Below are 27,926 nucleotides of genomic sequence, written 5' to 3'. Positions count from 1 at the left end.
GGGACGCGCTAACCGAGGCGTGTTCCATCGGATCTTGTGTCCCGTGTCCGATGCATGCGTGGCTCCTGCATGCCTCGTTCGCTCTGCGTGCCTTGGTGCACGTTGCTATACCTTGTAGACGGTATCGCCCAATTGTTCGCTACAGTTTATTTACTCCGGGCCGAAAAACACGGTTCTCTTTTCCCTGGAACTGTCTGCGGCGAACACTGCAGCGGCGCCGAGAGCGTTCCCGCCTCCAGATGGCGCCACTTAGAAAAAAGGGGAAAAAGTATCTTCTTCCCATGCCACGCGGGCGTACGGTCGTTCCGCTTCGAGCGTCTGCTCTGACCTCGACGGACGCTTACTTGAACACCGCGCCAGAGTAGCCTCGGTTTCAACGCGTTCCTAAAACTTTTATTGCCGCCGTTGAGGCACGAAACTGGGATCAATGACGAAGTAGTGTCTGATGAACACGCATAGCGCTAGCGCCAACTTGTACATGACATGGCGCACTCAAAAAACGACTTTAAAAACAAGCATATCTCACATATTACCGCGTGTGCAGCTATCCAAGTAGGCAGCGCGCTCGTGGCCTAACAGTTATCGTACCTGCCTTTCACGCGAAAAAGCAGGGTTTGAATCCTGGGAGTGAGGTGTCTTTTGCTTATCGCTGCAACTTAGTGTTCTGGTAATTTCGAAATTCCTGGCGCTTGTTGGAGGTCCGAATGTTCTATGCGTCAAACTTTCTGCGCCGATTCTTCCAGAAGCCCACTCGTGTACATAAGGGGCTTCGCGTAGCGAGCCAGGGTCAGTTTCGCCTCAGCGTTCGACTCTGCTCTTCCGCCGACTTCGACGCCCACGACGCTCTGCTGTAATCTTCTGTTTCCTTTCTTTTATTTTTGGGCACAAGTTCGCCCCCATTAAATTTTTCAGTTTCCCCAGTTATTCTTTTTTTTCACCTTGTCATTCGTGACAATATAGAAGCATGGAAAACCGGGCCCGCGACAGGCCGCCGCCATTAGCTAGATAGCATCAAGTAAGAGTGTGTTCAACTGCTCGTCAGGGTAGGGTGTAGCCAGGGGTAGGTGTTTATGGTTGCCATTAAATGGCAAAATTCTGGAGATGCTCGACTATTTCACGTGAAGAATAAAATAACACTTTTCTTTTTGTTCCGATAGGATAAGTATTTTTTAGGCGCGAAAAACGGTATAATCCGCTGTTTCTAACGCCGCCATTAATTGCAGACGCTCTCTATGGTTTGAGTTGAACACACTCTTACTTGAGTATCTCTGCCATTAGCCGTATGCCGAGGAGCCATCTAGTGGCGCCGCTGGAAATTAAGTTGAGGAGACGACTTTATCTGGCAGCTGTGACGCGCGCGGTGTCCATATACTTGTATATGTATATCTTACACCGTGGTCGGTTAAAGATAGAAACACGTGGGAGCATTTGGCAGGTAATCAAACGCACGAGGTGCGCAAGGAGTACACGAATTTGCATCCCGGATCACTTTCTAGTCAGCTTCCTTGCTTGTCTCCTTCGACGAGTCAGAAGTAGCACGTGAATACCCTATTTTTAATCAAAGGCTCGCTTCAGTACCGAGCCCATACAAATCCTCAGTTGATTATGAGCTTCGCTTCTTCCGTTATTTTCACAGCACGAGACACGATATTGCTATCCAGCTAAAAAAAAGGTTCCGGAATAAAAGAAATATGAAAAAGAGAGAGAGCTAGTTTATTGCCAGTGCCTCTGTTTGCTTCTTTGATCTTTTCTTGGTTTTCCCTCCCGAACGCTCTCCTATCGGACTGTCCTTCTCTTTGTATTTTTCATCCCAGAGGAACAACGACAATCCCAGTCGCATTTCGTTCATTTACTGACATTCGTATCCGAAGGCAGTGGGATTAGAGTTTCGTATGTTGACATCTTCACGAGCTTGTGCCATAAAGAGTTATTTTTGCCATACGACTAATATGATTAGTTTCTCTTTTAAATGGCCTAGTACTCTATATACTGTATCTATTATTACGCTATCGTAGTAAAACAAAACGTGTCTCGTACGAGCATATACTTTTTTTTTAATGTTTAACGATTTAGTGCCCCGAGATGCCCGTAAGTAGTCACGAAAAGTTAGTTCGTTATTATTTAACTTCTTTTTATAAACTCGGCATTTTGCAAAATTGTGAGAAAACAAAATGTATTTCCTTTGTCCGCCAGTTGCTAACTTCGTTCATATCCGTTGCTATAAAGTAACTGCTTTTGTGTCTGAAATATGTCGCTTTTTTTTTCGTCTTGAAACATTCCAGCTTCTAAACAATTGCTTCGTTCACCTCTGCCCCGTTTGCATTCTTAGAACCTGGATGGACGTCGAAAGCATTTTCACGTTATTCGCGGCATTCACTTTGTGTTCCCGCACTTGTAAACTACATTCTAAAAGAATGTCCGTGCACCTACTTTCCTACATAGCACATGGAGAGCCAAATCACAGCGACCTATACGCAGAGCGCTCGGCGTGACGCACGCGCATTTCTTTGGTCTAATAAGAGTTCCAGCGTGGTCTGTTTCCCCACAGTGTACGCGTTGAACTATGAGAAGGTCATTGACAATTCAAGAAACGCTGGTGTGGTCAATTCCTAGCACCTTATTATCGCTGCGCAGCCTATGAGACCGCGACGTTAGCCGATAAGAAGGAAACGTTAAGCGTGAACAAGTCACGCCAAGCGTTTGTTAAGTTTTCAGTGACTCTGCAGGGTGTTTTGCCAAGGACGGAAAATACCTCTCCGCTATTTTCGCGTATAGTTTCGGTATGCCTGTCCTCACAGCGGCTTAAATTTTCCAGATAAAAGCGTGAGGATGAATTTAGTTGTCTGGAATCCTTACAGCAACTATGCCATATCTTGACGACGGGCGACGCGTCTCTAATTAGAATGTGCCAGATAAGGTGAATAATCCGAAATGTTAATTAGTGGAGCGGTTATTTTTGTGATCACTTTACAATCTAAACCTGACGTCCGCCACGGCCGATTGCGTTATTCCGAAGGAATGAGTTCTTTATTTAGAATACCTTCTTGTTTTTTTAAAATTATTCTTAGTCTTTGCTGCGATCTCCAATGTTCAACCCTGTATAGTTGATGCGATCTCTGGAGGGAACCAAACAACGCTCCTGAAGATATTAGAGCGCAAGGGTGATCTTCGGAGCAATGTGCGAACGTATTTGTAAATCAAACCTTATGAAAAAAAAAAAAAAAAAGAAGATTTCGGGTCAAGAGAGGAAATGAAAAGGAAATAAAATTAAATAAAATCACGAATATTGATATTTATCGGTCGCCCATCCGGATGCCTCGCGAGGCTGTATACATGCTAATTTCTTTAAAGCTGTATGTTATTTCGTGTTGTGGGGGAAAGAGAATCATGGCAGAAGCGCGAAACTGAACTAAATAAAAGAAACTTTATATTACAAACGCGGGTCGGCCCATGCCTCTTCCGTGATATTGAAAACAAGACAGCGATTGAAAGCCACCAACAATATAGGTACAAAATGCGACACAGTTATCACGACTCTGTAGTGACCATTCTTTTTTCTTTCTGTTCGTTTCTCGAAGCTGTCAGGCTGTCGTGAAAATGATTATATAGTGGTGGAATTTCATCTTCCTGGGAGCAACTTTGACGGTAAAATCAAGAAGCGCCGATCGTCGTGTTTAGCTTTATGATTGTCGCGCTGTGAAAACAATTTGTGCGCCGCGTCGGCTCGATTGAAATATCGCAAATAAATTAATGCAGCCCTCTCAATCCTCAAGATGTCTTGGACTGCATGAGCAATCAAGAAAAAAAGTTTTCCAGCTTTTTATGCTTGCCGATAAATCTGTTCCAGCCCAACAACCAGTTTTTCTTTCGATCGATACAGTGAAATGGAAAACAGATTTAAACGGGTCATATGAGGGCACGTTTTTCTTTTTTGGCTGGCATTATTTATTTTTTTATTTTTATAGTTTTTAGTGGTTACTTACATTGTCGGACCGTAAAAATGGAATTCCAGTCACAGAAGGCAATAGTATACAGACGCCGCCAATTCAATTCAATTCGAGGCCGGCGTGCTCGCCACAGACTTTCCGATATATTTCTCGGTTCCAGTCCGTTTGAATCGGTAAAAGCAGCCCTTGGGGCATACCATTTTTCCTACTTTATAGAGCTGACAACCTGAAGAAAAGAAAAAAAAAAAAAAGAGCGGAAACTTGGTTTGGGATTTTGAGATGACGCTGGGATTATATTTCCCTTCGTTGGGTACTTTCTTCCCTGCCTATTTCTGGAGGAACCATAGCCGGCGTCATATTGGCTGAGATGTTTACACAACGTCGCTGGCAACAAAATAACAGGCTGAAGTTGAGCTAGTTGGTACATGTCTGTGTTTTGTCCCTATCGTTCTAGCTGGCCGTTTCCTGTTGCTGGCAAATCAGACGCGGTGCCAAAGGAACCTTTAGTTATGGCAGCCACGCGACTGCGGTGGCGCTGCTGTCGGTACCGCGCATGCGCAAACGCTTCACTCTTTCCGAATTCGGTTTTTGCGCATGCGCAGGGCCCACACCTGGCGTGGGCAAAGTGGGCTAGTTTGTAAACACTGTGTTAGTGAATACGAATGCATTGAGGGAATGAACGCTCCTCGATTTTCTTTAATTTTTTTCTAGGACTTCTATTGCGTGGCGTGAAAAACGAACGCGTGCTTCATAGGGCATTAACGTCAGGGATACGTTCTAAGCGGTATTTGCGCAAAATACAAAAATTGCTGCATCGTCCCTTTAATGTGAGTCACTGATGTCCCGGTGACCTGTACATAAGCTTTTGTAGCGTAACTTAAAACGGAGCTGTGGGAACTATAGGGCGTTTTCACATTATGTCAATCCGCCATTTCGTTGTTAGATGACAGCGTGATGAAATTTATAAAAAATTTTCTGCACTACTGATTTGAGGGTGTGGTGTGAGTCTTCGAAGTGCCCTCCTTCTGCACGCGCCAGACTGCTGATAACAACCAAATGGTGGATGAAAATGACGTCAGTCAAAACACCCTATACACCAACTCATGTTTACAAACAAACCGGAGCGCCCGGAGCGCCCCTAGCGGACGCCACCGGCGCCGCGCATGCGCGATGGGGGTGTGGGCAAAAAGCTCGTCGTCGCCCATAAACAAACCATTGAAATGCGATGTTGTCGGCGCCGGTGTGAGTCCCCGCGCTCTTTTTCGCGTTTAAACTGTTGATTCTACGTCCTCTTAACGACGTCTGACTACTTAAGCAGCGTCAGCGAAACTAGCGAGGCTCGTTACATCGCAAAACTTCGCGTGAATAATCTGACATGCGGCGATTCATTCCGCATGGACGCCGCAGAACGTACGCTAAAGCCTGATTCACATGATGAGATTTCGCTCGCAATTTTCAGTCGCGACGTCGTTCGGACTGCAAAAGCGTGAACCGTAGCTGAGATGGTCGACGTCGATACTGAAAATCGCAAGCAGAATCTAACCAAGTGAATCAGGCATAACAAGTCGGTGATGGCCACTGGTAACAATGATCAACATCTCATTGTATCTACTGCTTACGTCGAGCCTGCTTACCAACCTTCAAACTTAAGTCTTTTAAGGCCTGCACTTAATTCTTATCGCAAGTACCGGGCCCACGTTTGGTCTACGGGCCGGTGTCCTCTAAAAGAGCAGACGACAAGCAGAAACGTTTGAAAGAGCAGACGACAGTTCGAACGATCAAGCGACCGTTTGAACTTGAAGACACACTAAACGTAGTCCGCAGGTGGTCCGTACAACTTGACGGTTTTCCGGCGTTCATTTTGGAACCAAACAAATAAATTTGATGGCCAGTAGTATCCGTGAATTTAACCCAAAATGCTTCCCGCCCAAGCAATCGTGGTCGGACGGCGTCTGGTTATCCCTTTTCACGGCACATATCCGCGTTCTCGGACGAACCGAGCGCATGAAAACTGACCTTCAAACCTTTCTGGACTCTCTTGGTACAGCCCCAGTCGCAGCATTTTGACGACAAGGCAGGCTTTTGTCTGGTTCCTTTCAAAACAACGCAGGAATACACGTCTCAAATGGGCACTTCCGCCCACAGCCCCAGACCGGAAGTGCGTCCGACGCGCCACCACCGCGCCGTGACGTTACAGAGATGAGTTCGTGTATACTTCGTTTCAGCGCTAATCCCGACGCAGCCGACGCCATAATCTGATGGGAACAATGAGGCGGCATCAAAAGCGAAGCCACTGGGGCCTTTTTAATTTTTTTTATTTACATATGCTGCAGGCCCCACATGGGCCCAAGCAGGAGGGATAGCATACATAATAAATATAATACTAATACATACGGCAAAACACATGAACATAAACGCGTACATATAATATAAGGCTACGTTATACAATTTGTCATACAGCATAAACAACATTTTATAACAAAGGTTTCCAAATGTGCGCATAAACGAAAAAAAAATTGCATTTAAGGACCAGACTGGCCCCCTAAAGAAAATTTGTTTGTGATTGGTTCAGTGATGACAGAACACGTACACAGAGATGGCGAACGCCATGATGGTGCTCTTTTGACGCTGATTTCTCCAATCAGCTCGTAGTTTCGGCTGCGTCTAGACTTAAGGTGAAACGAAGTATATAGCCTAAAGACTGCTAACCTGACGCTCTCTTATCGTGCATCACGCATCGCTCCATGGATTACAGAAACAGGTGACTCTGTAACACCCCTTTTCCCCTTCTTACCGAACTAAGTCAATCTATATCGGAGCCCGCGGTGCGAACCTTTGTTTTCGCACTGTCCAGCCGCGGAGCAAAATCACACTGGATGTACCAAGTCCCTCGGACGTCAGTTCAAGTTTTAAAAAAGGCAATCTCTTGGCGGAAGATGGGTGGCCCAGTGTTCTAGACATCGTTTCATCGCATGTTCGAGCGCAGTCGTAGGCACGAACACATACAACCACGAGCACAAATACTAAACTCGCAAGTCATTAAGATGTAAATTATTGGTTTAGCAATGGTAGAGCACGTATAGCAACATGACGAACACCATGACGTTTCACCTTTCACGTTTTTTAGTTGGTCCCATCGGCTCGTAGCGTCGGTTACGTCTGGACGTATAAGGTGGAACAAAGCGCAGCACATGGTGCGAAAACTCGCGCTGCAGGGGCAGGGATCCTCACTTCAATCCCCACCCCTGCCCGTTTCTATTTGGATGAGCATCCTGCCGGCGTGCGTCCGTATATCACTACTGCGTGATGCATGATAGGGGCCCAGGCTAGAAGTGATACCGCACTGGCAAACTTTTTCACCTACAGCGGAGACAGTAGAAACTTCTTTGGTAAAAATTTTCACTGTGTAAACAAACAGACAACACAATTACTGTTTGGCCACACATGGGTATCTTATACGTGCAACCGGAATCTCGGTTACGCCGCGCCTTCTCTGCAATAAACTTTCGTCATAATGCGGGCAGCTCGGCCGGGATTCGAACCTGTCGATCCGTAGGCCGGCGCTTTGCCTTGGAACCACCGAGGCGGCTTTTTCTTCTTGGGGTCAAGTGGTGGTGGTATTATGGGTCCATATCACAAGAGCGAATGACATTTTAGCGAACAGCGACATTTGACCCAATCGACGTTTTAGCGATTAACAGGGGCGCGCGTTAACCCAACCGCCGCGCTGCGCTTTACGCCGCTTCGCGGCGACAGTCTGCGGGGGCTCATTACAAAAATGTGAACCCACTTGGCCCACCCGAAAACGCCGCTTCGCGGCGTCCGACTATTCGCTAAAGTGTCGCTCGGTGAAACGTGGGCGTTCGCTAAAACGTCATTCGATCAAGTGAGTGCCTCCCCTAGGTACCTATAGCTAAGGCATCTTTGTCACCTGCAGCAAATCAGTTCGCAATCCTTTGCGCGTGGCATATATGCTGGCGACTCAAAAGCGCCGGCTGATTCGCCGTTTGACCTATGTTAAAGGTACCTTTACGCTAGCCGTGTGAAGTGCCCGCACCCTATAGGCGGCAAAAAAATCCGCGTCTGTTTTTTGTCCGTAGACGTGTTCCGGGGCAGCTTCGTGGCTCCGGTCACCATCACGAGCTCGGGCTACCCGTCGGCGTATCCTCCGCCCTTCCACCGCTACCTGTGGACGGTGGCCATCGAGCCGGGCGACGTGATGGAGCTCATCTTCCTCGAGTACGACGTGCTGCACTGGGGCGCCTACAACGCGGTGCCCGGCTGCGGCAGCGTGGTCGTGGTGTCCGCCTGGCGCGAGTCGGACGGCCGCAGGGTGCGCATCGAACGTCAGGACACGGCGCCGCCGTACTTCATCTCGGACGGGTCGCGCACCCTGATGAACCTCACCTTCACCACCTGCAACCAGGTGATGAAGAAGACGCTGCAGAAGAAGGGCTTCATGGCCGAGCTCCGGAGGGCAGGTCCGTGTCTCGCGCGACGGTACACGTCCCTGGCACTATACCGGTGGTCCCTGCAGTAGAGCGTTTCCTGAGTCCGACCAATACCGCCTAGCAGACAAAGCCCGCGCGTGACGTCATCGTTAGTGAATTTCCGACCTGCCCCAAGAAGAAAGCACGCGTAAGCTTGACGAGAGTAGCCGCACTGGGGCGGAAGACGTGCGCATCTTGGCGTCACAGCGTACGCTAGCGTTTTTTTCTCGTTATGAGACCCTGCAAGACGCGCTGGTGTCGATGCTGACGCGGGCTAGGCGGAACCACGTGGATGCACTAATGATGACGCTTGGGAGGCGCGAGTCTTGTCTTCTAGGTGGTATTGGTTCAGCAGAGGTTACCTGAAAGTGACGATGACAAACTCATTGCTGCTCAATACGAACGCTAATTAAACACCAAAGCCGCGGTCCCTCTATATCAGACAATAGACTGTCTGCATTCGGTATATGACGGTATGACGCACATTTGTCATACAGAAACTGTTTGCAGACATGTTTAAAGGGTACATATGCATGAGGCGTGTCCACAAATAAGTTTGTCGTGTTTGCAGCGAATATTGTGTCTATTTGTGCGATCCCTTCAAAGGGCCAACGCGCCACTAGGTTTTCACTGAATTATATCTCTCTCAAGAAAAGTTACGGACGTGAAGTGATACATTTCTCATGTGTAAATTTGAGAAGGTCACAAAACTTTTAAATGATCGACGTATTCACACCCGCAGTTAACAGTATCCTTGTTTTAATGACATAGAAGGAAGGTTACGCGTGACGGTTTTGTGATGGTCAACCTTTATAAATTAGATGTGGGACAGTCGTGATCGATACCAAACTCAAGTGATCAGTCACAGCACTATGTTTCAGCTTTATATCAAATAATAGGATACGGGTGTCGCAAATCGCAGCGAGCTGTGGAAAGGTCGGGCACGCCTCACCGCGACAATAAAAGAAGATTGCCTTCCGAGGCTCACACTAAAGCTCCCGAAGGTCATGCTGAAAAGGAAACCTCTTGGGAAGCCTTAGAGCGGAAGCCAGCTTTTTCGCTGTTCATGAACGCAGCTTCCCTTCCCTTGCGGCTGCTTTCAGCGCTGGTTATGGGATTTCCTTTTTCGACACCAGTCTGTTCGACACAAGCTTTTGATGGGTTTATTATCGCCAGTTTCAGTGGCTCGCCATCTTCAGTAAGACACGAGAAATGTAGTGACGGCCCTGGGAGCATCAATACAACGTCATTACCCCATTTTTATGGGTGTTTCTATGCGAGAAGGATTGTCGACACCCCCCAGATATCTTTATCCACTCTTGTTTTTTTTTTTTTTTAATATTCTTATTTTCAGAATGTGCCGGATGCGAGGCTGGCCTCGGATTCAACAGTTCGGAAACACTCTGCGAGTCATCGTGCGGTGTGATCGCGTCTTACGGGTACGTAGTTCGAACGGAAGATAAGCGTGGCCACTCTTCTTTCCCGAGTGGACTCTCGAATGGGACATCCTCGTGGGAAACAATGATATCGGCTATCGGTTTTGCCTAATCTCAGCTGTTTTCCCCCTATCTTTGCCGGTGCATTTTCGCCTTATCGCTGGTACTTGATGCTCGAGGTGACAGGTTCCTCCTAAGCACGTGCTCGTGCGTCCACTGCAAAAGTGTGACGACGCTTGCTCTTTTACGTATAAAATGATTCCGAAAGTTATGCCGTTCTATACATGTTTGCAAGTACGGCCTCCGGGCGCCGCCATCTTGCTGCTGGTATGGGTAGATCGTCTGATAGTAAATCATTGCTTTACTATCAGACGATCTCACCAAGCATTGCTGAGGCGTACCCACGGCCTCAGCGATGCTTGATTATCAGATAATCTACCCACACCAGTAGCAAGATGGCGGCGCCCAGAGGCCGTGTTTGCAAACATCTATACATTGTTTCAGCGGTAATGGGACCAATCAAGCAGCGTCAAAAGCGCAAGTTACTAGGCCGTTTTAGTTTACGATAGGTTCAGCGATGATAAACCACGTACAGAAACATGGCGGACAACGTGATGGTGCGCTTTCGAAGCTGTCTGATTGGCCCAGGCTGCGTCTGGACTTAAGGTAAAACGAAGTCTAGTGTGGCCATGTTACTTGTTTCGGAGAGACAGTGAGTAAAAAAAGAGTTCAAAACATTGCTGGAATATTGACTGGATGCCTGAAGCGGAGTTTTGATTAGTTGCTTCGCGCCGATTGATGGGTACTCGGTGCCGTGATATCATCACGAAGCATCTTGTATTGCGGATTCAAGCGACAAATGAAAATATACATTGTCTCTATATTTTGTAAGAACTATTCAGAGTTCACGTGCCAAAAACCAGGCACTTCGTTTTTCCTTAAAGGGGTCATGAAATTATTTTTTCAACTTCTTTCTCCTTAGCTTTTATCCATACCACACATTCTCTTTCTGACATGGACCGTTGACTTAAGCGGTGGAGATACGTTCCCACGGCTTCTAGCGGATCCAAGCTGATCCGCTAAAAGAACTACTGGCTCTGCATTTCACCGACCATAAAGCAGTAATAATGAAGTCGAAACGCAACCCGGAACTCAGCACTACCTATGAGCAATAAAAAAAAAAAAAAAATCAGCACCATCAACACTATACCTATGAACAATAAAATCAGTATCATCAGCACCACCAGAGCTTCGCCCCAATAAACATAAATCACCACGTGGAGATGCGGTTATTTATTTATTTACGTGGTGCTGCTTTGCCTGTCGTGTGTATATATGTGTTCGATTTTCCAGAATAAAACTAGTTGAAAGTTAGCGCCTGTCCTGTTTACTTCTTGTCCTTGTTCCTGTTGCGCTATTTTATATGTTTTACTATTTATTTATTTATTTTTTGCGAAGGAGTGACCGAAATAAAAAATTCACTTTTATCCTTGGAATTCCACCGCACGAAGACGCTTCTTGGTAAAAACGTTCCCACCCAATATCGTTGCACAACCCCTCTACGTATTGCGGATCTGTCGTAGTAAAAAGGCGGAGAGCTTTCAATGAAAATGAGGTACGAAATAGTCCGCTATATTTTCAAATCTTCGTACCGAAAAGGATGTTTATGACTTTCTACTCTCTTTTGGCTCACTGAATGATTTGCGATTAGTAAATTTTAGAGTACTGAATGTGTCCAGAGTACCGAATTCCATTCAGTCCGCTTACCGAAAGTTAATCCCCGCAGAATCCAATTCTGGTTGGTTCGTTTAATCCGTGGCGGAAGTGATCAGTCGGCAATTTTGTAGATAGGCTCAAAACAACAACAAAAACGTATATAAATCTTTTCCGCGTAACCATGGCCACGGCGGGTATCCACGGGTGGGAGCTCTGGGAATCGATGAGTTGAGACCGAACAGAAGGTCCGTTGATTTTCTCTGGATTTGTTTTTTTATATCAAGTAGCCGCTAATCTGGTTCGCCAAAGAAGATTGCCGGCTCGTTTGCTCGCTCCGGTTATGCTGGCGCAGCGTTTCAAACTCTACGCCTCAGACGCTAAGCCTAACACTCGACTTTGATGTGTTTCGAGGCGAGAGAGTGAGGGGAGACAACGAGGAGCAAGTCACGCACCGCTCGGAACGAAGGAAAGAACTTTAATAAAACAAAAAAAAAAATGAAAGCCGTTTAAAACTCCCTGCAACACCAAATTAGAGCGCAGCTCTTGAGGAGGAGGAGGGAAGGGTACTGAGGGGAGGGTATATACCCCTCCTCCCTTCTCTTCCTCACCTTCTCATCCTGGTTGCTGCTCCTCCCTCCGAGCGGCGTCGCCGTCGGCGTAACCGTGAGGTCACGTAACCTCACGGGGGTCACGTGACGTCACCTGGGTCACGAATTCGCCGACGGTGACGGCGACGGCGACGCCGCTCAAGCCAGAAACAGCCGCCTAAGAGCTGCGCTCTAAAACAAACCAGTGTCGCCACAGACCAGGAACGTGTATTGAAGAGCTCACACGAGCACGACAGCTGCACTGTATACGCGCTTCGCTTCGACCGCACAGAGAAGCGCCATATTGGGGATCGCAACTGCTGCGCCGCGACTCGTTTCTGAAGCGAAGCTTGGGAGTTTCGGTACTCTGGGAACATTCAGTGCCAATCTAAAATCATTTATCCCCGACGCAGCCGACGCTGCGAGCTGATGGGATCAGTCAGACAGCATCAAGACCGCACAGGTATATGGTGTTCATCATGTTCCTGTACGTGTTCCATCATCGCTGAGCCAATCATAAACAAATAATGCCCAGTGACTTGCGCTTTTAACGCTGCCTGATTGGTCCCATTAGCTCGTAGCGGCGGCTGCGTCCGGACTTAAAGGACGATTTACACTTCGCGCATTTCGTGAAACGAATTGTGTTTTGTGTGTATTTTTATACAGTCTGAAGTTTCTCTGCCTCAACGGGCGACTTGTCTCTCAGCTGTAGTTGAGCCATTTAGCCAGTGCACAACTGCTGGCCTGATGTCTTTTACGTGCACCGCGCAGTTGTGATACATGACCGCACACCGCTCGATGCTCATCCAGATCGAAACGGACAGGGGTGGGGTTAAAGCACAAACGAAGCATAAACCTTTCCAGCGCTTATCACCCGGGCGAAAAACGCTGAATCACTGAGCTATTGATGCATGTGCAACGTCTGCCGCATGCATCTATATACCGCACAACAGAGCTACAGCGCTTGCTCAGAAGGCGTTCCACAGTCCAGCAGACAAAGATGGAAGCGCGCAAAAGGTGATTGTAGAGTGCGCCGGCCTTGGTGGCGTGCCAGAAAAGACGGCGTGTCGCGAATAACTCGATAGCGTTCAGGAGCTCGTGTCGCGCCGGCCTCGGTGCCGTTCCAGCAAAGCTGGCGTTACGCGAAAATCCTGATTGGTCGATAGGGTCGTGACGTCACAGCCACATGACGTAGGTTCGTCTGAAAAACGTACAGTTTCGATCCTTCGCGGAGGAGCGGAAAGTTTCCGTCCGTCGCCGAGTCCCGCCCAGTGGTGTTGTGATCCTGCCGTCATCGTTCGTCTGTGGAGAATGAGTACCCCACTGCGGGGCCGCCGCTGGTCGCCGAAAGAGAACACGTGTGCGATGGATGTGGTGCCGTGACCGTCTTGTCTACCAGTGCGGGGCACCCTTCCGAGTCGCCGTCTTCTACGAGTGTGGATGCCGCGTCTACGTCCGCTCCTGCTCGGCCACGTAAGACTGAAGCCGAGAAGGTGGAGACGAGCGCTAGGCTTGCAGAGGCGATGCGCCACAAGCGGGCCGAGGATTCGATACCGCTATCGGGTTCCACTCTTAAAGGCGAAGCTTAAGAGTCGGCTGACTTCTTTTTTTTTTTTTTTGGAAAGATCTGTCAGCGATTCTATCCGCGATGCATCGTTGTTTTGTATCCCAACGGTTTAGGCATATAGGCCGTCACACTGTTTACAAACCATTCCGCGCTTGTCCACACCGGCTGTGGTCACGCACAGAAACCAGATTCACGGAAAGTTGAGTGTGTGCGCATCCGTCGTGTCTGCAACAGCGCCGCTGCAGCAGCGTGATAGAAGAGCGGCTGGGAGTTGGTCTATGCCAGGGGTGGCCAGGCTGACCCGGCCTAAGAGCCGCAAACAAAACCACGAAATTTCAGAAAGCCGCGGGGGGGGGGGGGGGGGGGGGGGGGTTTCGGCAGCAATCTTTTGTCTAGAGCAATAAATGAAACTCTAACTACTTTCAATCTATCTGAGTTAAAAGCAGCCCAACAGTACGTAAGGTAGCAGTAGCCCAATACTGCCAAACCGCAACCTGTCTCGATTTAAAACGCGTTCCACTTCTCTTTCTGGGGAAGTGCTCGTGTGACCGGGAGGGAGGTGGGGGATGGTGTGTGTGTGTGTGGGGGGGGGGGGGGGGGGGGGGCAGCGCGAGCCGCACTTTAACACGCGAAGAGCCGCATGCGGCTCGCGAGCCGCAGCTTGGCCACCCTTGGTCTATGCTGTTATTATACGTGACGATTTTTTATCTATCGTCTTTTCATGATATACCTAGTCCAGATATGCGGATAGTCCAAATATGCAGACGAATTAACCGAAGGAATCATATGGAAAGAAAGGGACTAAAGTTTAGAAAGCTGCCTAAAAAATTAAATTTGGCGAAGCAGGGATTTCAACTCCGTGTCTCCTGATTACCGGTGTGGTATGCTAATCACGTCGCATTTCTGTTTATGCTATTTAGGTTATGTTAGAATATGTTAGGTTAGATTAGGCCAGGCCAGTTCGTCCGTAAACGTCATGGGGTGCGTCTGGACTCTGGACGATCATAGAGTGCCCCCCCCCCCCCCGTCGTCGGCAAGAAAACTTGGAGGGCTGTCGCAGTAGCTCTTCTTTTTTCGGTGATCGCACCAGGCGCAAAGAAGACGGACAGCTAACTCCGCCGACCTTCGTACTACTGGGAGAACTTCCTGTTTTCGGTGAAATGCTACGCCACAACCACGTAATTTCTCATTTAGCTGCTCAGTTGTTGAGTAAATCAAACTGATGTTTTAATTTTCTTCTGTAAAAAGTGAAAGGACTGAAACAAAAACGAATTCTTCTTATAATTCCCATAAACATATAAGATTAATTCGAGTCACTATCTAGAAAGAAAGAAAAATCATTTTAGGATTCATTTAACCCAATGTTTCTGTTTCATCATCTTGGTTCATTAGATTATCATTTGCTTCATGATCCTGCGAGCCGGCTCGGTTTCGTACGCGGCTTCCACGCGAAGGTACGGGGTTCATTCTTGGGCCCAGTTCCTTCTTTTCTTGTCTGTTTCGAAAAGCCCCAGTTCATTCTCGGCTGTTATCGTGTGTTCTGGTTTAGAACATTCCGGAACACAGCTCCTGAATAAAAGAAGCGGTATAGCACATTGCTTCGAGGTCAGTCGCGCTTTCGTCGCCGTCGCAGAATCTACAGTTTCCTCTCAAGCTTGATTGAATAAACATTTCCATTTCAGTTTTATATTCATCTGCTATTTTTCTTTCGTGACAATATATGTCTAGTCCTTAACTCTCCCAGTGAACTCGCTTAGGTGTGAATTCCACTTCTCATCTGCCGCCTCATTGGCTCCGAGGCAGATCGCCGGCCTATGGAGTCCAGATGGCGGGTTCGAATCCCAGCCGAGGATGACCGCAATCTGACGGAGGCTTGTTGAGGAGAGGGCGCCGCGTAACCTACATTTCGGTTTCACGTCAAGGGATCCCCAAGTTGTCGAAATTAATCCTCAGTACTCCGCCGCTGGGGCGTGCCAGATGCTCCTTGTTGGTTTGGCCCGTTGAACTATTGAGCTTCACTTTTTAGAGCGCAGCTCTTAGGCGCCCGTTTCCGGCTTGAGCGGCGTCGCCGTCGGCGTCGCCGTCGGCCTAACCGCGCGGTGCATTATGGGTAAATTTCCCCACTAAATCTAGAGGGAAAATTTTGGTCACGTGACCGGGGGGGGGGGGTCACGTGACCTGAGGAGTGACGTGACCACACCCCCTAGGTCACGTGACCCCCTCCCGAGGTCACGTGACCTCGGAGGGGGGGGGGGGGCACGTGACTCCCCCCACGTGACCCCACCAAAGTCACGTGCTCTCCGGGGGGGTCACGTGACCCTTTCCCCTATGTCACGTGATCCCCCCCCCCCCCCCGAGAACACGTGGCCCTCAGTACCCTTCCCTCCTCCTCCTCCTCAAGAGCTGCGCTCCAATTCGGCGTTACAGGAAGGTGTAAACGGCTTTCACTTTTTTTTTTCGGCTCCTCAGCTACCCGTACCCCCCGGTGTCGTACGAGAGTCCGGGCTACCACCAGCACACCTGGGTGTTGCGAGTGTCGCCCAAGCGCATCGTCCGGCTGCAGTTCAACGACTTCGACGTGGCCGGCACGCCAGGATCGCGCAACTGCAGCGAGGACTGGGGCATCGTGTCTGTCTTCAGCGGCGACAACACGAGCGACGCGTCCAGCCTGGTCGGCGGCTACTGCAACCTGAACCGCCAGGGGCTCGTCTTCTCCGAGACAAACGTCATGACGGTGGTCTTCCAGACACGCTTCAGGAAGATCGGCAACTCTAGGGGCTTCCACGCCACCTTCAGAGAGTTTCTGCCGGATCTGGCACCGGAAAAAGGTAGCTTACAATAATAGCGTTTGCCGAAATCGCTGCGCAGATTGTCTTTTAAATGCGATCGCATTTTGCACCGTCTTGTACCAAACGCTTTTTTTTTTTTTAATAAACTGTAGAAATGTTTTGAATATTTTTGGTGACGAAGTTTTCTATCACATTTAAAACCAATTTGCATAACAGTAAAGTTGTAATATTAGTAGAAAAGGACAGAACCTTGTAAAGAATCCGTACTTGAGAATAGTTTCGCAGAGACCAGCGCATTATCCTAAAATTTATTTGGCCTGGTTTTTTAGCATCCTTACTAAATATCTGTAAGTTAGTTTACAATGCAATGGTTTGGCGAAAATGTTCGCTCTTTTGCTACTTTATATTCAACTGTATTTGCACGTGACAATGGTACAATACGCCGGGTGTTTCAGCGGAGACTTTCAAAAATCCATAAAATAGGGTGGTTGAGAAAATATTAACTATTTTTGAGAACAAACTACATGTCGCGGCAGACGTCAGGGATTGCAACAAAACATGCTAATTTGCCAAATAATTAGATGAAATTTAATCATTCGCTTTTTAATTAGGGAAAAGTGAACATATCGTTCCAATCAAAAAAGTTCTGACCATCATCGAAAACCACTTAGTTGACTCAATTTAGAAAGACATAAGGCAAATACAGCATTTTACGACGTTAAAAAAAAAGATCGCTTAATTTCGGCACGTTGCAGGGTTTCGGTGGCCTGACAGAGCGCATCTTTGCGCCAGCGGTTCTGCCCCCACGTGGCCGAGGCGCGAAGCTACCGTCTCGCTTTTCTCGTAAGATGGAAGGATAGATGACGCACATGCGTGCGCACCTCGGCTAATGGGGGGTCAGTGCCGCCGGCGAGGGGATGCGCTTCGATAGTACACCGAAAAGTGAAAGCTCGTCCAAACTGAGCGTTTTATTGTAGCGCGGTAAAATACCGTTTACCTGCATTGAATCTTCCCCGAACGAGCTGAGTTAGTGGTTCTCGATGATGCTCAGAAAGTTTAAAATTTGCACCATGTGTGCATCGCCGCTAATTATAAGTCTAATATTAAATTTTTAGTTCATTATTTAGCTAACTTGCACTCATTTTGCAGTCCAAGACATACGCCGTGGCTAACATATTTTTCGCGGATTTTTTTTATTTTTTTTTATTTTCGACAACCTTATATTTAGGCACTTTTGAAAGTCTTCGCTTAAATACCCGGTATCGTAAACACTGATGACGTTACCTGTTTCCTTATAATTTTTGTTACACATAAAAAAAAAAAAAACAGAGCAAACAAGCTTTGCTGCCCGCCCAAGTTCAATTATGGCTCATACCTGATTGAGCTCTTTCTCCCGTCCACGTGCCATGCGGAAATTGCCCTCGGTACTCCTCGCCTAGAAGAAATTTGTCTTTAAACAATTATTTTATTTTTTAGCTTGCGTGCATATGTGTGTGCACGTGCGTGTTGTTTGTGCGCATACGTGGCAGTAATGAACAAATACGAAACACGAAGGTCACGACTCACGCGTTACAGAGGCGTCTCATCTTATCAAGAAAAATGTTAAATATTGTAAAGCACAAAAAAAAAACAAAAAAAAAAACGGTCGGGGGTTGTTTTATTTGAGTTTATGTTCGAGGGGATCTCGTACTGGAGGATATAGCATGAAATGTTTGCTAGACATTATCGGGACTAAAACAAAAGTTATACCGACTTACCGCCAGCCTAACGCTCGTGTGTTCGCTAAGCCCACCGGTGAGACGAAAAATAACTGCGCGAATTAATGAGATTGGCGGTAAAAATGTCGCGTTCATCATGCAAGGTAACCGCGGCCGTGGCGCGCACATGGTTGTTCCACCAGCGTGGCTTTTCCCTTAGGTGTGTGCATAGGACGAGCCAATATATTAAGACACGCGCGTTTAAAAGTTGGTAATTACATGCGGCTGAGTAGCAGAAAAAACAGAAAAAAAACATCTAATAAGGTTTTTTTTTCTTTATACTGATACAAACACGAGCTGATTAAAATATTTAACGTAAGCTGCATGGGGATCGCTATCCGTCACGGCTCCTCGATGGCATATTCTGTCGATGATGAAGAGGGAGGGAGCACTGCGGCGTCTGCTCTTTCTGGTCTATATGAACAATTCTGCCAGTGCAGAATGAATGCTATCGGGGGTCCTAAATGCGCTTAACACGGTATTGCGATCACATGACAATATGGCAGTTCATGTTTACCCATTTTGAAACGGTCAGGGCAGCCCCGGACCACTTTCGGATGACCCCTGGATTGTGCAACGCGAGTTTTAGCCCCTCGCGCTTAGAACTGCAGTGCGCTAACTTATTTGGTGCGTATATTTTTAAAAGGGATGTTGTTGTTCGCGCGTCTGTGTTAGTATCTTTGTGTGCACGTGTCCACTTTTAAGAAACGCCTGCGCGTCTACTTAGCCGCAAAACACTCGAAGAGCCGATCTCTGCAATCTACAAAATCAGTTCAGCGAATGATGAGGCAGAATTTATGTTTAGACCTAAAAATGAAGTCTGCGCTGTGGCATTACGCAATGCAAATATGACGCTTTGCATTGCGTAATGCCACAGCGCAGACTTCAGTTTTAGGTCTACATGGATGTTTCGCCTCATCATTTGCTGAGCTGATTTTGTAGATTGTTTTGCGGGAGGTGTTGTAGGCGTTACCGAAGAAAAGTAACGAAATACGTTACTCGTGACTTAAAAATAAAAATGCGTTACCCCCCCCCCCCCCCCCCCATTCCACGTTACTCCAAAATAAAAGGAACGCGTTACCGTTACCGATAAAAAGTAACGCACGTTACTTTTGCGTTACTTTTTAAAATCATGAATTGACTTGTTTTATTGTTTTCACGTTACAGTTTTGGGTAACCGCCATATTTCAAGAAACATTATGTTCATGCAGAAGCTGAACATAATTACTTTATCTTTATTACGGTTTCACCTAAATACTCACAAGAAAAAAATGCAAAAAAAAAAAACGAAGAAAAACTCAAAAATTTGCATGTTTTGGCGCCTGAAACACAAAAGATGTGACGCGTAATTTGTTTATGTCACAGGAAGAAAAAGTAACGAGTAACGCCACTCCGTAACCCGTTACCCGAAATAAGTAACGCAAATACGTTATCCGTTACTGTTTTGAAAAAGTAACTGTTGTGTCATCATGTCCGAATCGAATGTCATGTGTCGGTTAACTGTGACGTCACTCTTTAACCTATAGATAGCGCGGCTGCTATCAGTATAAAAGCAGCCGTGAGTGTGCCTACGGGTTTGTTGTATTCTTGGCATCATCGAATAAACATGCAAGCTGCAGAAACTGAGTACTTCCCTAGAGGCTAAAACAGTGGCGACGAGGATGGGATAGCCGAGAAGACAGAAGCCAGCACTGTCATCGGCAAAAACCCAAGCGCCTTGACCGAGGACCACGGGATGGCTTCGTGCGGCGGCCGGTTCGAGCAGTTCATTGAAGATGGGGAGGAAGACTTCGAGTCGTACGTCGAGCGGATGGAACACTATCTTCGAGCAACGAAGGTGAGCGACGACTTGAAAGTCTCGGTCTTCGTAACGGCCATCGGGAAGCAAGCGTACCGCACGTTGAAGACGCTGTTAACACCAGTGAAGCCAGAACAAAAGGACTATGCGCATCTGGTCGCGGTCCTCAGGGAGCATTACGCTCCGAAGCCGATGGTAATCGCCGAGCGATTCAGATTCAACCGGAGGGCCCAGCTCGAGAAGGAAACGGTGGCGACATACACGGTTGAGTTAAAAAGGCTCGCGGCCACCTGCGAGTTCGGGCAGTTCCTGGATGAAGCACTCCGGGACCGTTTTGTCGCGGGGCTGAAAGACCAGGCAGCCCAAGCAGAGCTTCTAAAAAAGAAAACTCTAACTTTTTCGGCGGCATGCGACATTGCCAGAAGCATTGAACTCGCACGAGCAGAGACCAAGATATTTCAGCCAGCAGCCTCTGAACAACTAGAGGTGAACGCCGTCCAACGTCTAGGCCCACACAGGAACGTCGGAGCGGCTACCAGGAAGGCGACGATGGAAGTCAACACTGAGAGGCCCGAGGCGTCAGGCTGTTTCCGCTGCGGAGCACCCCATCACGAGTCAAGTTGCCCGTTTCGGAAGTACAAGTGCCGAGCGTGTAGACGAGTGGGGCACTTAGCAAGGGCCTGCAAAGCAACGTCCCGTTTGGTGCAAGCCGTGGACGACAGTGAGGAAAACGTTTGGCTGTACAACATTGGCTCCTGCAGTGCTAGAAAAGGGGGTTACACTACTGAAGTTCGAGTGGCGGGAACACTGGTGACAATGCAAGTTGATACAGGAGCCTCGGTTTCCATTGTGCCTGAAGAGGTGTATAAGCAGTACTGGCCTGGATTGTCTCTCTCAAACTGCCGCCTAAAGTTGAAAACTTATGGGGGCGTGCCTTTGGAGGTATTAGGCAAGTTGATTGTACCGGTGGAGCACAATGGGCAGACCATGACGTTGTCGCTTGTAGTGGTTCGCACACCGCAGAAATGTGAGACTGTGTTAATGGGCCGCGATTGGCTAGAAGCGTTGAGGCTAGACTGGATGAGCGTGTATGGGGTTAGTCTAGACCAAGTGGCAGGGCTGGTTGACCGATTCTCGCAGGTGTTTGAGCCTGAGCTGGGATTAATCGCGGGCAGTCAAGTTAAATTAGTATTGAAGGACGACACGACCCCAGTCTTTTGTAAACATAGAACTGTACCATTCGCTTTAAGAGAGTCAGTAGAACAAGAGTTGCATGCGCTCGTGAAAACGGGAGTCCTGGTCCCGGTTCAGCAGAGTGAGTGGGCAACACCGTTGGTCGTTGTCCCTAAGCCGAACAACAAAGTGAGGTTGTGCGGCGACTATAAAGTGACGCTGAACCCGAATCTCAGAACAGACCACTATCCCTTGCCGGTAATGGAAGACGTGTTTGCAACGCTACACGGGTGCAAATATTTCACGGTACTTGATCTTTCTACAGCGTACCAGCAGCTGCAACTGCACCCGGATTCGCAGTCACTTGTAACTGTAAACACGCATATGGGCTTGTTTAAGTACACACGCCTTCCATACGGCATCACGAGTGCACCGTCTATTTTTCAGGCTGTAATGGACGAAATATTGAAGGGCCTTGACAGAGTATCATGCTATCTTGACGATGTGTTGATAGCCGGAGAAACTTCAGAAGAATGTTATCGAAAAGTAGAAAGCGTGCTGACAAGGTTCAAGGAGCGCGGTATCAAAGTAAAAAGAGAAAAATGCAAGTTTCTTCAGACGTCGGTGGCTTACTTGGGCCACGTAATTGATAAACATGGGATTCGGCCTTCCGAGGAAAACCTACGCGCAATCAAAGAGGCGCCAAAACCCCAGAACAAACAAGAGCTGCGAGCGTACCTGGGGCTGCTAAATTTCTACGGGAAATTTGTTCCGAACATGTCAGCAGAGCTGAAGCCACTTCACCAGTTACTAAGTGACAGCACCAGTTGGGATTGGACCGTAGTGGAGGAAAAAGTGTTTCAAGAAACAAAACGGTGGCTGACGCACGAACGAGTGTTGACTTACTACGATCCTGAAAAGGACCTCGGTCTTGTATGTGACGCGTCGGCGTACGGCGTCGGCGCGATACTCTTTCATAAAGTTGGTACTGAGGAGAGGCCCATCGCTTTCGCGTCTAGGACGCTCTGCAAGGCGGAGCAAGGCTACGCGCACATTGAAAAAGAGGCGCTTGCAGTGGTTTTTGGTTTAAAAAAATTTCACAAGTTCCTCTTCGGCCGAAAATTTTGCATCTACTCTGACCATCAACCACTGGTGGGAATTCTGGGGCATGGTAAGCCGATTCCTGCAATGTCAGCAGCACGCGTGCAGCGCTGGGCCTTACTGCTTTCCGCTTATAACTATGTTTGGGTGTATCGAAAATCCAGTGATATAGGAAATGCCGACGCGCTTTCACGGCTACCGCTGCCAAACAAAGATGAGTCAGAGTGCGTGCAGTTCTTTTCGGCGCTAGACGAAGCTCCGCTATCTGCAAAAGAGATAAGACGGGAAACGCGAAGGGATCAGTTGTTGTCGAAAGTGCTGTTCTACACACAAAACGGCTGGCCTTCGAAAGTTACAGACGATTTGCTAGCGCCTTACTATGTTCGACGTAACGAACTGTCAGTCGATCAAGATTGTGTAACTTGGGGTAATCGCGTAGTGGTTCCGTTGTCACTCAGAAGTAGCGTCTTGACGATGCTGCACGAAGGTCATCCGGGGATGACGCGAATGAAAATGTTGTCCAGGTGCCACGTTTGGTGGCCTCGTCTAACACAAGATGTAGAGCAAACAGTGAAACAGTGCGTCACGTGTCAGCTGTCGCAAAACGCTGCGCCCAAGGTACCCTTGTTGTCGTGGGGTTGGCCTAAGCGTAGATGGGAGAGAGTGCATATAGACTATGCGTATCGCGATCAGCAATGGTTTCTTGTGCTGGTGGACGCCCATTCTAAATGGATTGAAGTGTTTGTGATGAACAGTACTAGTAGTGAGAAGACCGTGGAAAAACTGCGCAGTGTGTTTGCGGCATACGGGCTACCGGAAGAGGTAGTGACCGATAATGGGCCTCAATTCACATCAGCAGATTTCGAACTCTTTTTGAGTAGGAATGGCGTCCTACACAGCAAGTCTCCGCCCTACCATCCCGCCTCCAATGGCAGCGCGGAACGCTGCGTACAAACCGTGAAAAAGGCTTTGTTCAAACAAGTGCTGGACGAGCAGAGAAGCGGCCATGCGAAGTCTCTGCAACATCGCGTCGATCAGTTCCTATTTAGTTACAGGAACACACCCACCGGGACAACCGATGAAACTCCGGCCCAGCTGTTCCTGTCCTGGAGGCCCAGAACAAGACTGAGTCTGCTGCACCCCGACATAGAGCAACGAATGAAAAAGAGACTCGAGCGAACCAAAGAATACGCAGACCAGCACCGGGGGCCCTGGAGAGAGTTCTCTGAGGGTGACCAAGTTATGATAAAAGGCTTACGGGCCGGAGATTCCAAATGGCTGACGGGCACAATAAGCAAGCGTGTGAGCCCAGCTACGTATCTGGTTTGGGTGGGGGGGGAAGAGCGGTACATTCATGCTGACAACCTGCGGCCAAGATCATTTCAGGCTGACCTGAGGACACCTAACCGACTGGAGCAGTTTTCGGACGTCGAGACCGATACGGCTACAACTGACAATGAATCACCTGACGACCATGACCCGGCACAAGCAGAGAACGGAGCCGCGACACCACGGGCACCTGACCCAGGCCGCAGCATACCCAGTGCTGTGACTGTTGGTCCCAATGCCCCACCATCGGACAACCGGGCCTCCAGACTGGAAGCTCCGCCGGCTTCTCCACTCTTGCCTCGGCGCAGCACACGGCCAAGCCGACCTCCAGAGCGCTACAAGCCGTAGACTCCACAAACTTTCTAAAGGGGAAGGAATGTTGTGTCATCATGTCCGAATCGAATGTCATGTGTCGGTTAACTGTGACGTCACTCTTTAACCTATAGATAGCGCGGCTGCTATCAGTATAAAAGCAGCCGTGAGTGTGCCTACGGGTTTGTTGTATTCTTGGCATCATCGAATAAACATGCAAGCTGCAGAAACTGAGTACTTCCCTAGAGGCTAAAACAGTAACGAGTACGTTACACGTTAGCGAAAAAAAAAGTTACGCGATACCCGTAACGCCGTTCCTTGTAACGCGTTACCGCTAACACTGTTTGGTGGTAAATAGACGCACAAGCGTTTCTTAGAGTGTGGGATTATATGTAAAAAGCGGGAGGATGCGAGTTTAAAAGTACCGACATGAGAGATATGCCACTATAGTAAGTGACAATGGGAAATCAGCGGGGGGGGGGGGGGGGGGGGGGAAGGGGGGGGGGGGCACCGTTTGTCCTGCCTCTAGCCAAAACTGGCGGGCGGAAGTTCGTCTGCTTCTTTTGTAGGGATTGTGACTCCGTCAGAATGCTGAGCTCTGCTTGGCACTGATTGAATGATAGTGGGAAGACCTCAAGGCAGCTTGCTTTGAGGTCTGCCCAGTATCCTTCTACCAGAGTCAATCAAAGTTCGGCGTTCTGACGTCACCACAACCCGTGCAAGAAAGCAGACGAACTTCCGCTCCGCATACCTAGAACGCAAGGCCAGCACCTCCATCCCCGTCATCATCGGTGGATCCATGCGGCACCGCCTAAGTTGCGTCAATATCGCCGCCAGAGCGTCTTGCAGCGTCTTAACGAGCGTGACGCTATAGCAGGCGGCGATACTACCACGAACGCATCTGCCGCTTTACGACGGCTCTCATATAGGTTTAGCGTGTTTGCCGCTTGGGGCGCGTCGGGGATGCACTAGCGATGGCGTCATGGGCAGTTCTTGTCTTCTACACTACTCTTTGTCACAAGAAGAAAAAAAAAACTTGGGGAACACTTATGCTTCGCCTTTAAGAGTGGAACGCGATAACGTTATTGGGCCCCGTTCACGAAGTTGGGGAGTTTTCGTAGATGGTTTTGGCCGTCCCGCAACGCCCTCCGCAAACGGCTACGATACGTGGAACTCTACAGTCAAGGCCATCGGCGCGGAGGTGCAGTGGCGGCTTCTTCGTTGAGAAGGGCTTAGCGGAGGGAGAATGCGGTCTACGGAAACAGCCTATTAAACCCGCGGTCGTAGAACCCGTGCAAGCGCGTGTGCGTGGTCTAGTCGGTACACTCTAAAAAAAGCTCCTGCGCCTACTTTCCCGCACAACACTAGAAGAGCAAATCATTGCAATTTACGAGGCAGTTCAGTAATTAATTGACGATGCCGAAACATTAGTTTGGACCAAAAAACGCAATCCGACTTGTGAGCAATGCAAGCGCGACACAGACTGCGTTTTTCGGTCTAAACATGTTTCGGGATCGTCAATCGCTGAGCTGCCTCCGTAAGTTGCGATGATTGGCACTCCGAGTGTTGTGCGGGAAAGCAGACGCAAAGACTTTTTTTAGAGTGTAGCATCACGTGTCACGTGACGACACATGACGTCACGTGTATTCATTTAAACGTTCCCGCCAAGTTTGGCACGAAAATATTTTGCTAAAATTTGGCGTGAAATGTTTTCGTTACATTTGGCGGGAATCTTTTTCTGTTACATCTGGCGGGAAAGTTTTCCGGTGAATTTGGCGGAAACATTTAGCGGGTCGATAGGGTCATGCCGTCACAGCCATGTGGTACGTCACACGTGGCTGCGCGCGTTGCATTATGGGATTTTTCGGTCCCGGCGACGACGATGCCAGATTTCTCACGACGGGAGCTCCTAAACGCTGTCGCGTTAAAAGGAAATTTTGCGCGTTATCTATGCGCTGCACGAAGTACTAGCTCTTACATGATTTGGTTGTCAAGAGAGGAAACGATGCCTTTGGCGCTTGAAACGTGTACGCCTTGATAAAATGGCATACAGCCAATCTTGGACGCGATTATATATACCTTAACTCATAGCCCCCTTCATGCTCACAAAGCCTGCAGCAGTTCGACGACGGAGCCATAAAGTGCCCGGTCGCAGATTTGGAGCGCGAGGATCTGGTAGCACAGAGCGAACCATTTCGTCAGCGCATAGCTTTTGCAGCGGCGAGGAACCGAAAAACACTTCATATGAGTTTCGAATCTGCTGCGAGACGCCGCAGCGGGGCGCCAGTCACGTGGCTCTCCTCTCATTCGTTGTCTGCCGCTCCACCTTTTGCATTTCGGAGACCGCTTCTCGTGGCGATCTGCCAGGCTTTGTCAGTATAGAGGAGGCTATGCTTAATTAAAGAGGTAAATTATTAACGTTCCTCAAAAAATTTCTTTTTTTGTTTTTAGTATGGTTTTTGGTGTGAACACGAGTGTAGGTTGTATTGCTAGTCCAGCGCAAGCTTGCTGCCTTCGACAACGTCTCAGCATCTCGCGCATGTCAAGCGCGCGCGCGCAGCCAAAGCACGGCAGAAGGCATGGAGCGCGTGCTGACGGCCGGGTGCATGGAAGACACGTCCTTCCGTTCTCATTCCTTCAGTGACTATACATAAATTACATGCGCCGCATTTTGAGCCTTACCAAACTCCACTGCCACTCAGAGGAAATAAAGGGCCGGGGGGGTGGGGGGGGGGGGGGGGGGGGGGGGGGGTTACGTTGACCAGTGGCCTACGAAAACGTGTTGAAGATGAAATGGGTTGTGAAATAAATTTTTGGCTGGGATAAATAATTTTATATCTGAAGCTTAGTAATCGCATATTGTTTAATGGTCAAAAAAAAAAAGAGGGTAGAAAGTAAAATGCTTACTTTTCGGTAGGAAAATTCGCAAATATAGCGGACTACTTCGTACCTCCCGTCCTTCGAAAGCTGTCCGCCTTTTCACTGTGATACATCCGCGGTATCCAAAGCGCGTCGGCCTATACCCCAGCTCACGCATTAAACATGAGTACTGCGTCACACGGACGTATGCGCTCGTCAACAATCAGTACATCGACGAATATTTGAATTCGCTTTTGTGGGTAGTGAATGCCGTGACGGCACTTACCATCACTTGCGAATGATAAGTTTCATGGTGTGGGGGTTCAGTCCCCACCCCGACCCGTTTCAATCTGGATGAGCATCGTGCCGGCGTGCGGTCGTGTATCGCTACTGCGTGGTGCACGTTAAAGACCCCAGGCTAGCGGTTGTACTGCACCGGCTAAATTTCTCATCTACAGATGGGAGACAAGTCGCTCGTTTAACGCAGACTAACTGTAGGGCTGTATCAACATTCCCACAACCAATTTTTTTTTTCATTGTGTTCTTAAAAAGGAAGGTTGGAGCTTGGTGTCATCGTACCGATACCCAAGCACGTCAAGACCGCGTTGCCTAGACCCTTAAAGGGAAGCGAAATTTTGATTTTCCAAAATAAGGCCGCAGAAGCGTTGAACGGGACGCTACGAACTCCAAAACATCACTCATTCATCGATATCTCAAACGGATGGCCGTACTTTAGGAAAAGAAGGGCGCGATCAAGCGAGGTCTTTGACGTCACAGTCCCCTTGTAAAATTTGAGGATGAGTGGAAGCGGCCTCGCTTCGGTTCACCAGCTCCACCGGACGTAGCGAGGAGGAGAGAGAACAACAGTCGTTATGTGACTTGTATGACGATAATAATTTCTGGAGAAGGGGAACAGGAGGGACAAAGGACAAGCACAAATTTCCAAACACAACTAGGTGACTGGTGCGCGACCGAAAAATCCGCCTGGTTTTTCCGTCATGCACCAGTCACCTAGCTGTGTTCGCAGATTTGTGTTGCCCTTTGGTCCCCTTTGTTCCCCCTCTC

The 27,926-nt window shown here is 48.5% G+C and overlaps 1 protein-coding gene across 1 annotated transcript in view; it reads left to right on the top strand.

Moving 5' to 3' along the window:
• The window catches only part of LOC120837637, a gene marked incomplete at its 5' end in the record, with an annotated part of 103,657 nt that overhangs the window by 48,508 nt on the left and 27,223 nt on the right, over positions 1-27,926 (top strand). Inside the window, 3 exons of the mRNA XM_042292042.1 lie at positions 8,048-8,428; positions 9,792-9,876; positions 16,213-16,571. Of these exons, the coding sequence (XP_042147976.1) occupies positions 8,048-8,428; positions 9,792-9,876; positions 16,213-16,571 (825 nt within the window). The remainder of the gene's footprint in view (positions 1-8,047; positions 8,429-9,791; positions 9,877-16,212; positions 16,572-27,926) is intronic.

The sequence above is a fragment of the Ixodes scapularis genome, unplaced genomic scaffold, assembly GCF_016920785.2.
Source record: "Ixodes scapularis isolate PalLabHiFi unplaced genomic scaffold, ASM1692078v2 PGA_scaffold0__279_contigs__length_252992795, whole genome shotgun sequence".
NCBI lineage: Eukaryota > Metazoa > Arthropoda > Arachnida > Ixodida > Ixodidae > Ixodes > Ixodes scapularis.
Note: the sequence above shows the minus strand (reverse complement) of the source record. Positions and strands in the feature narration are given on the sequence as shown.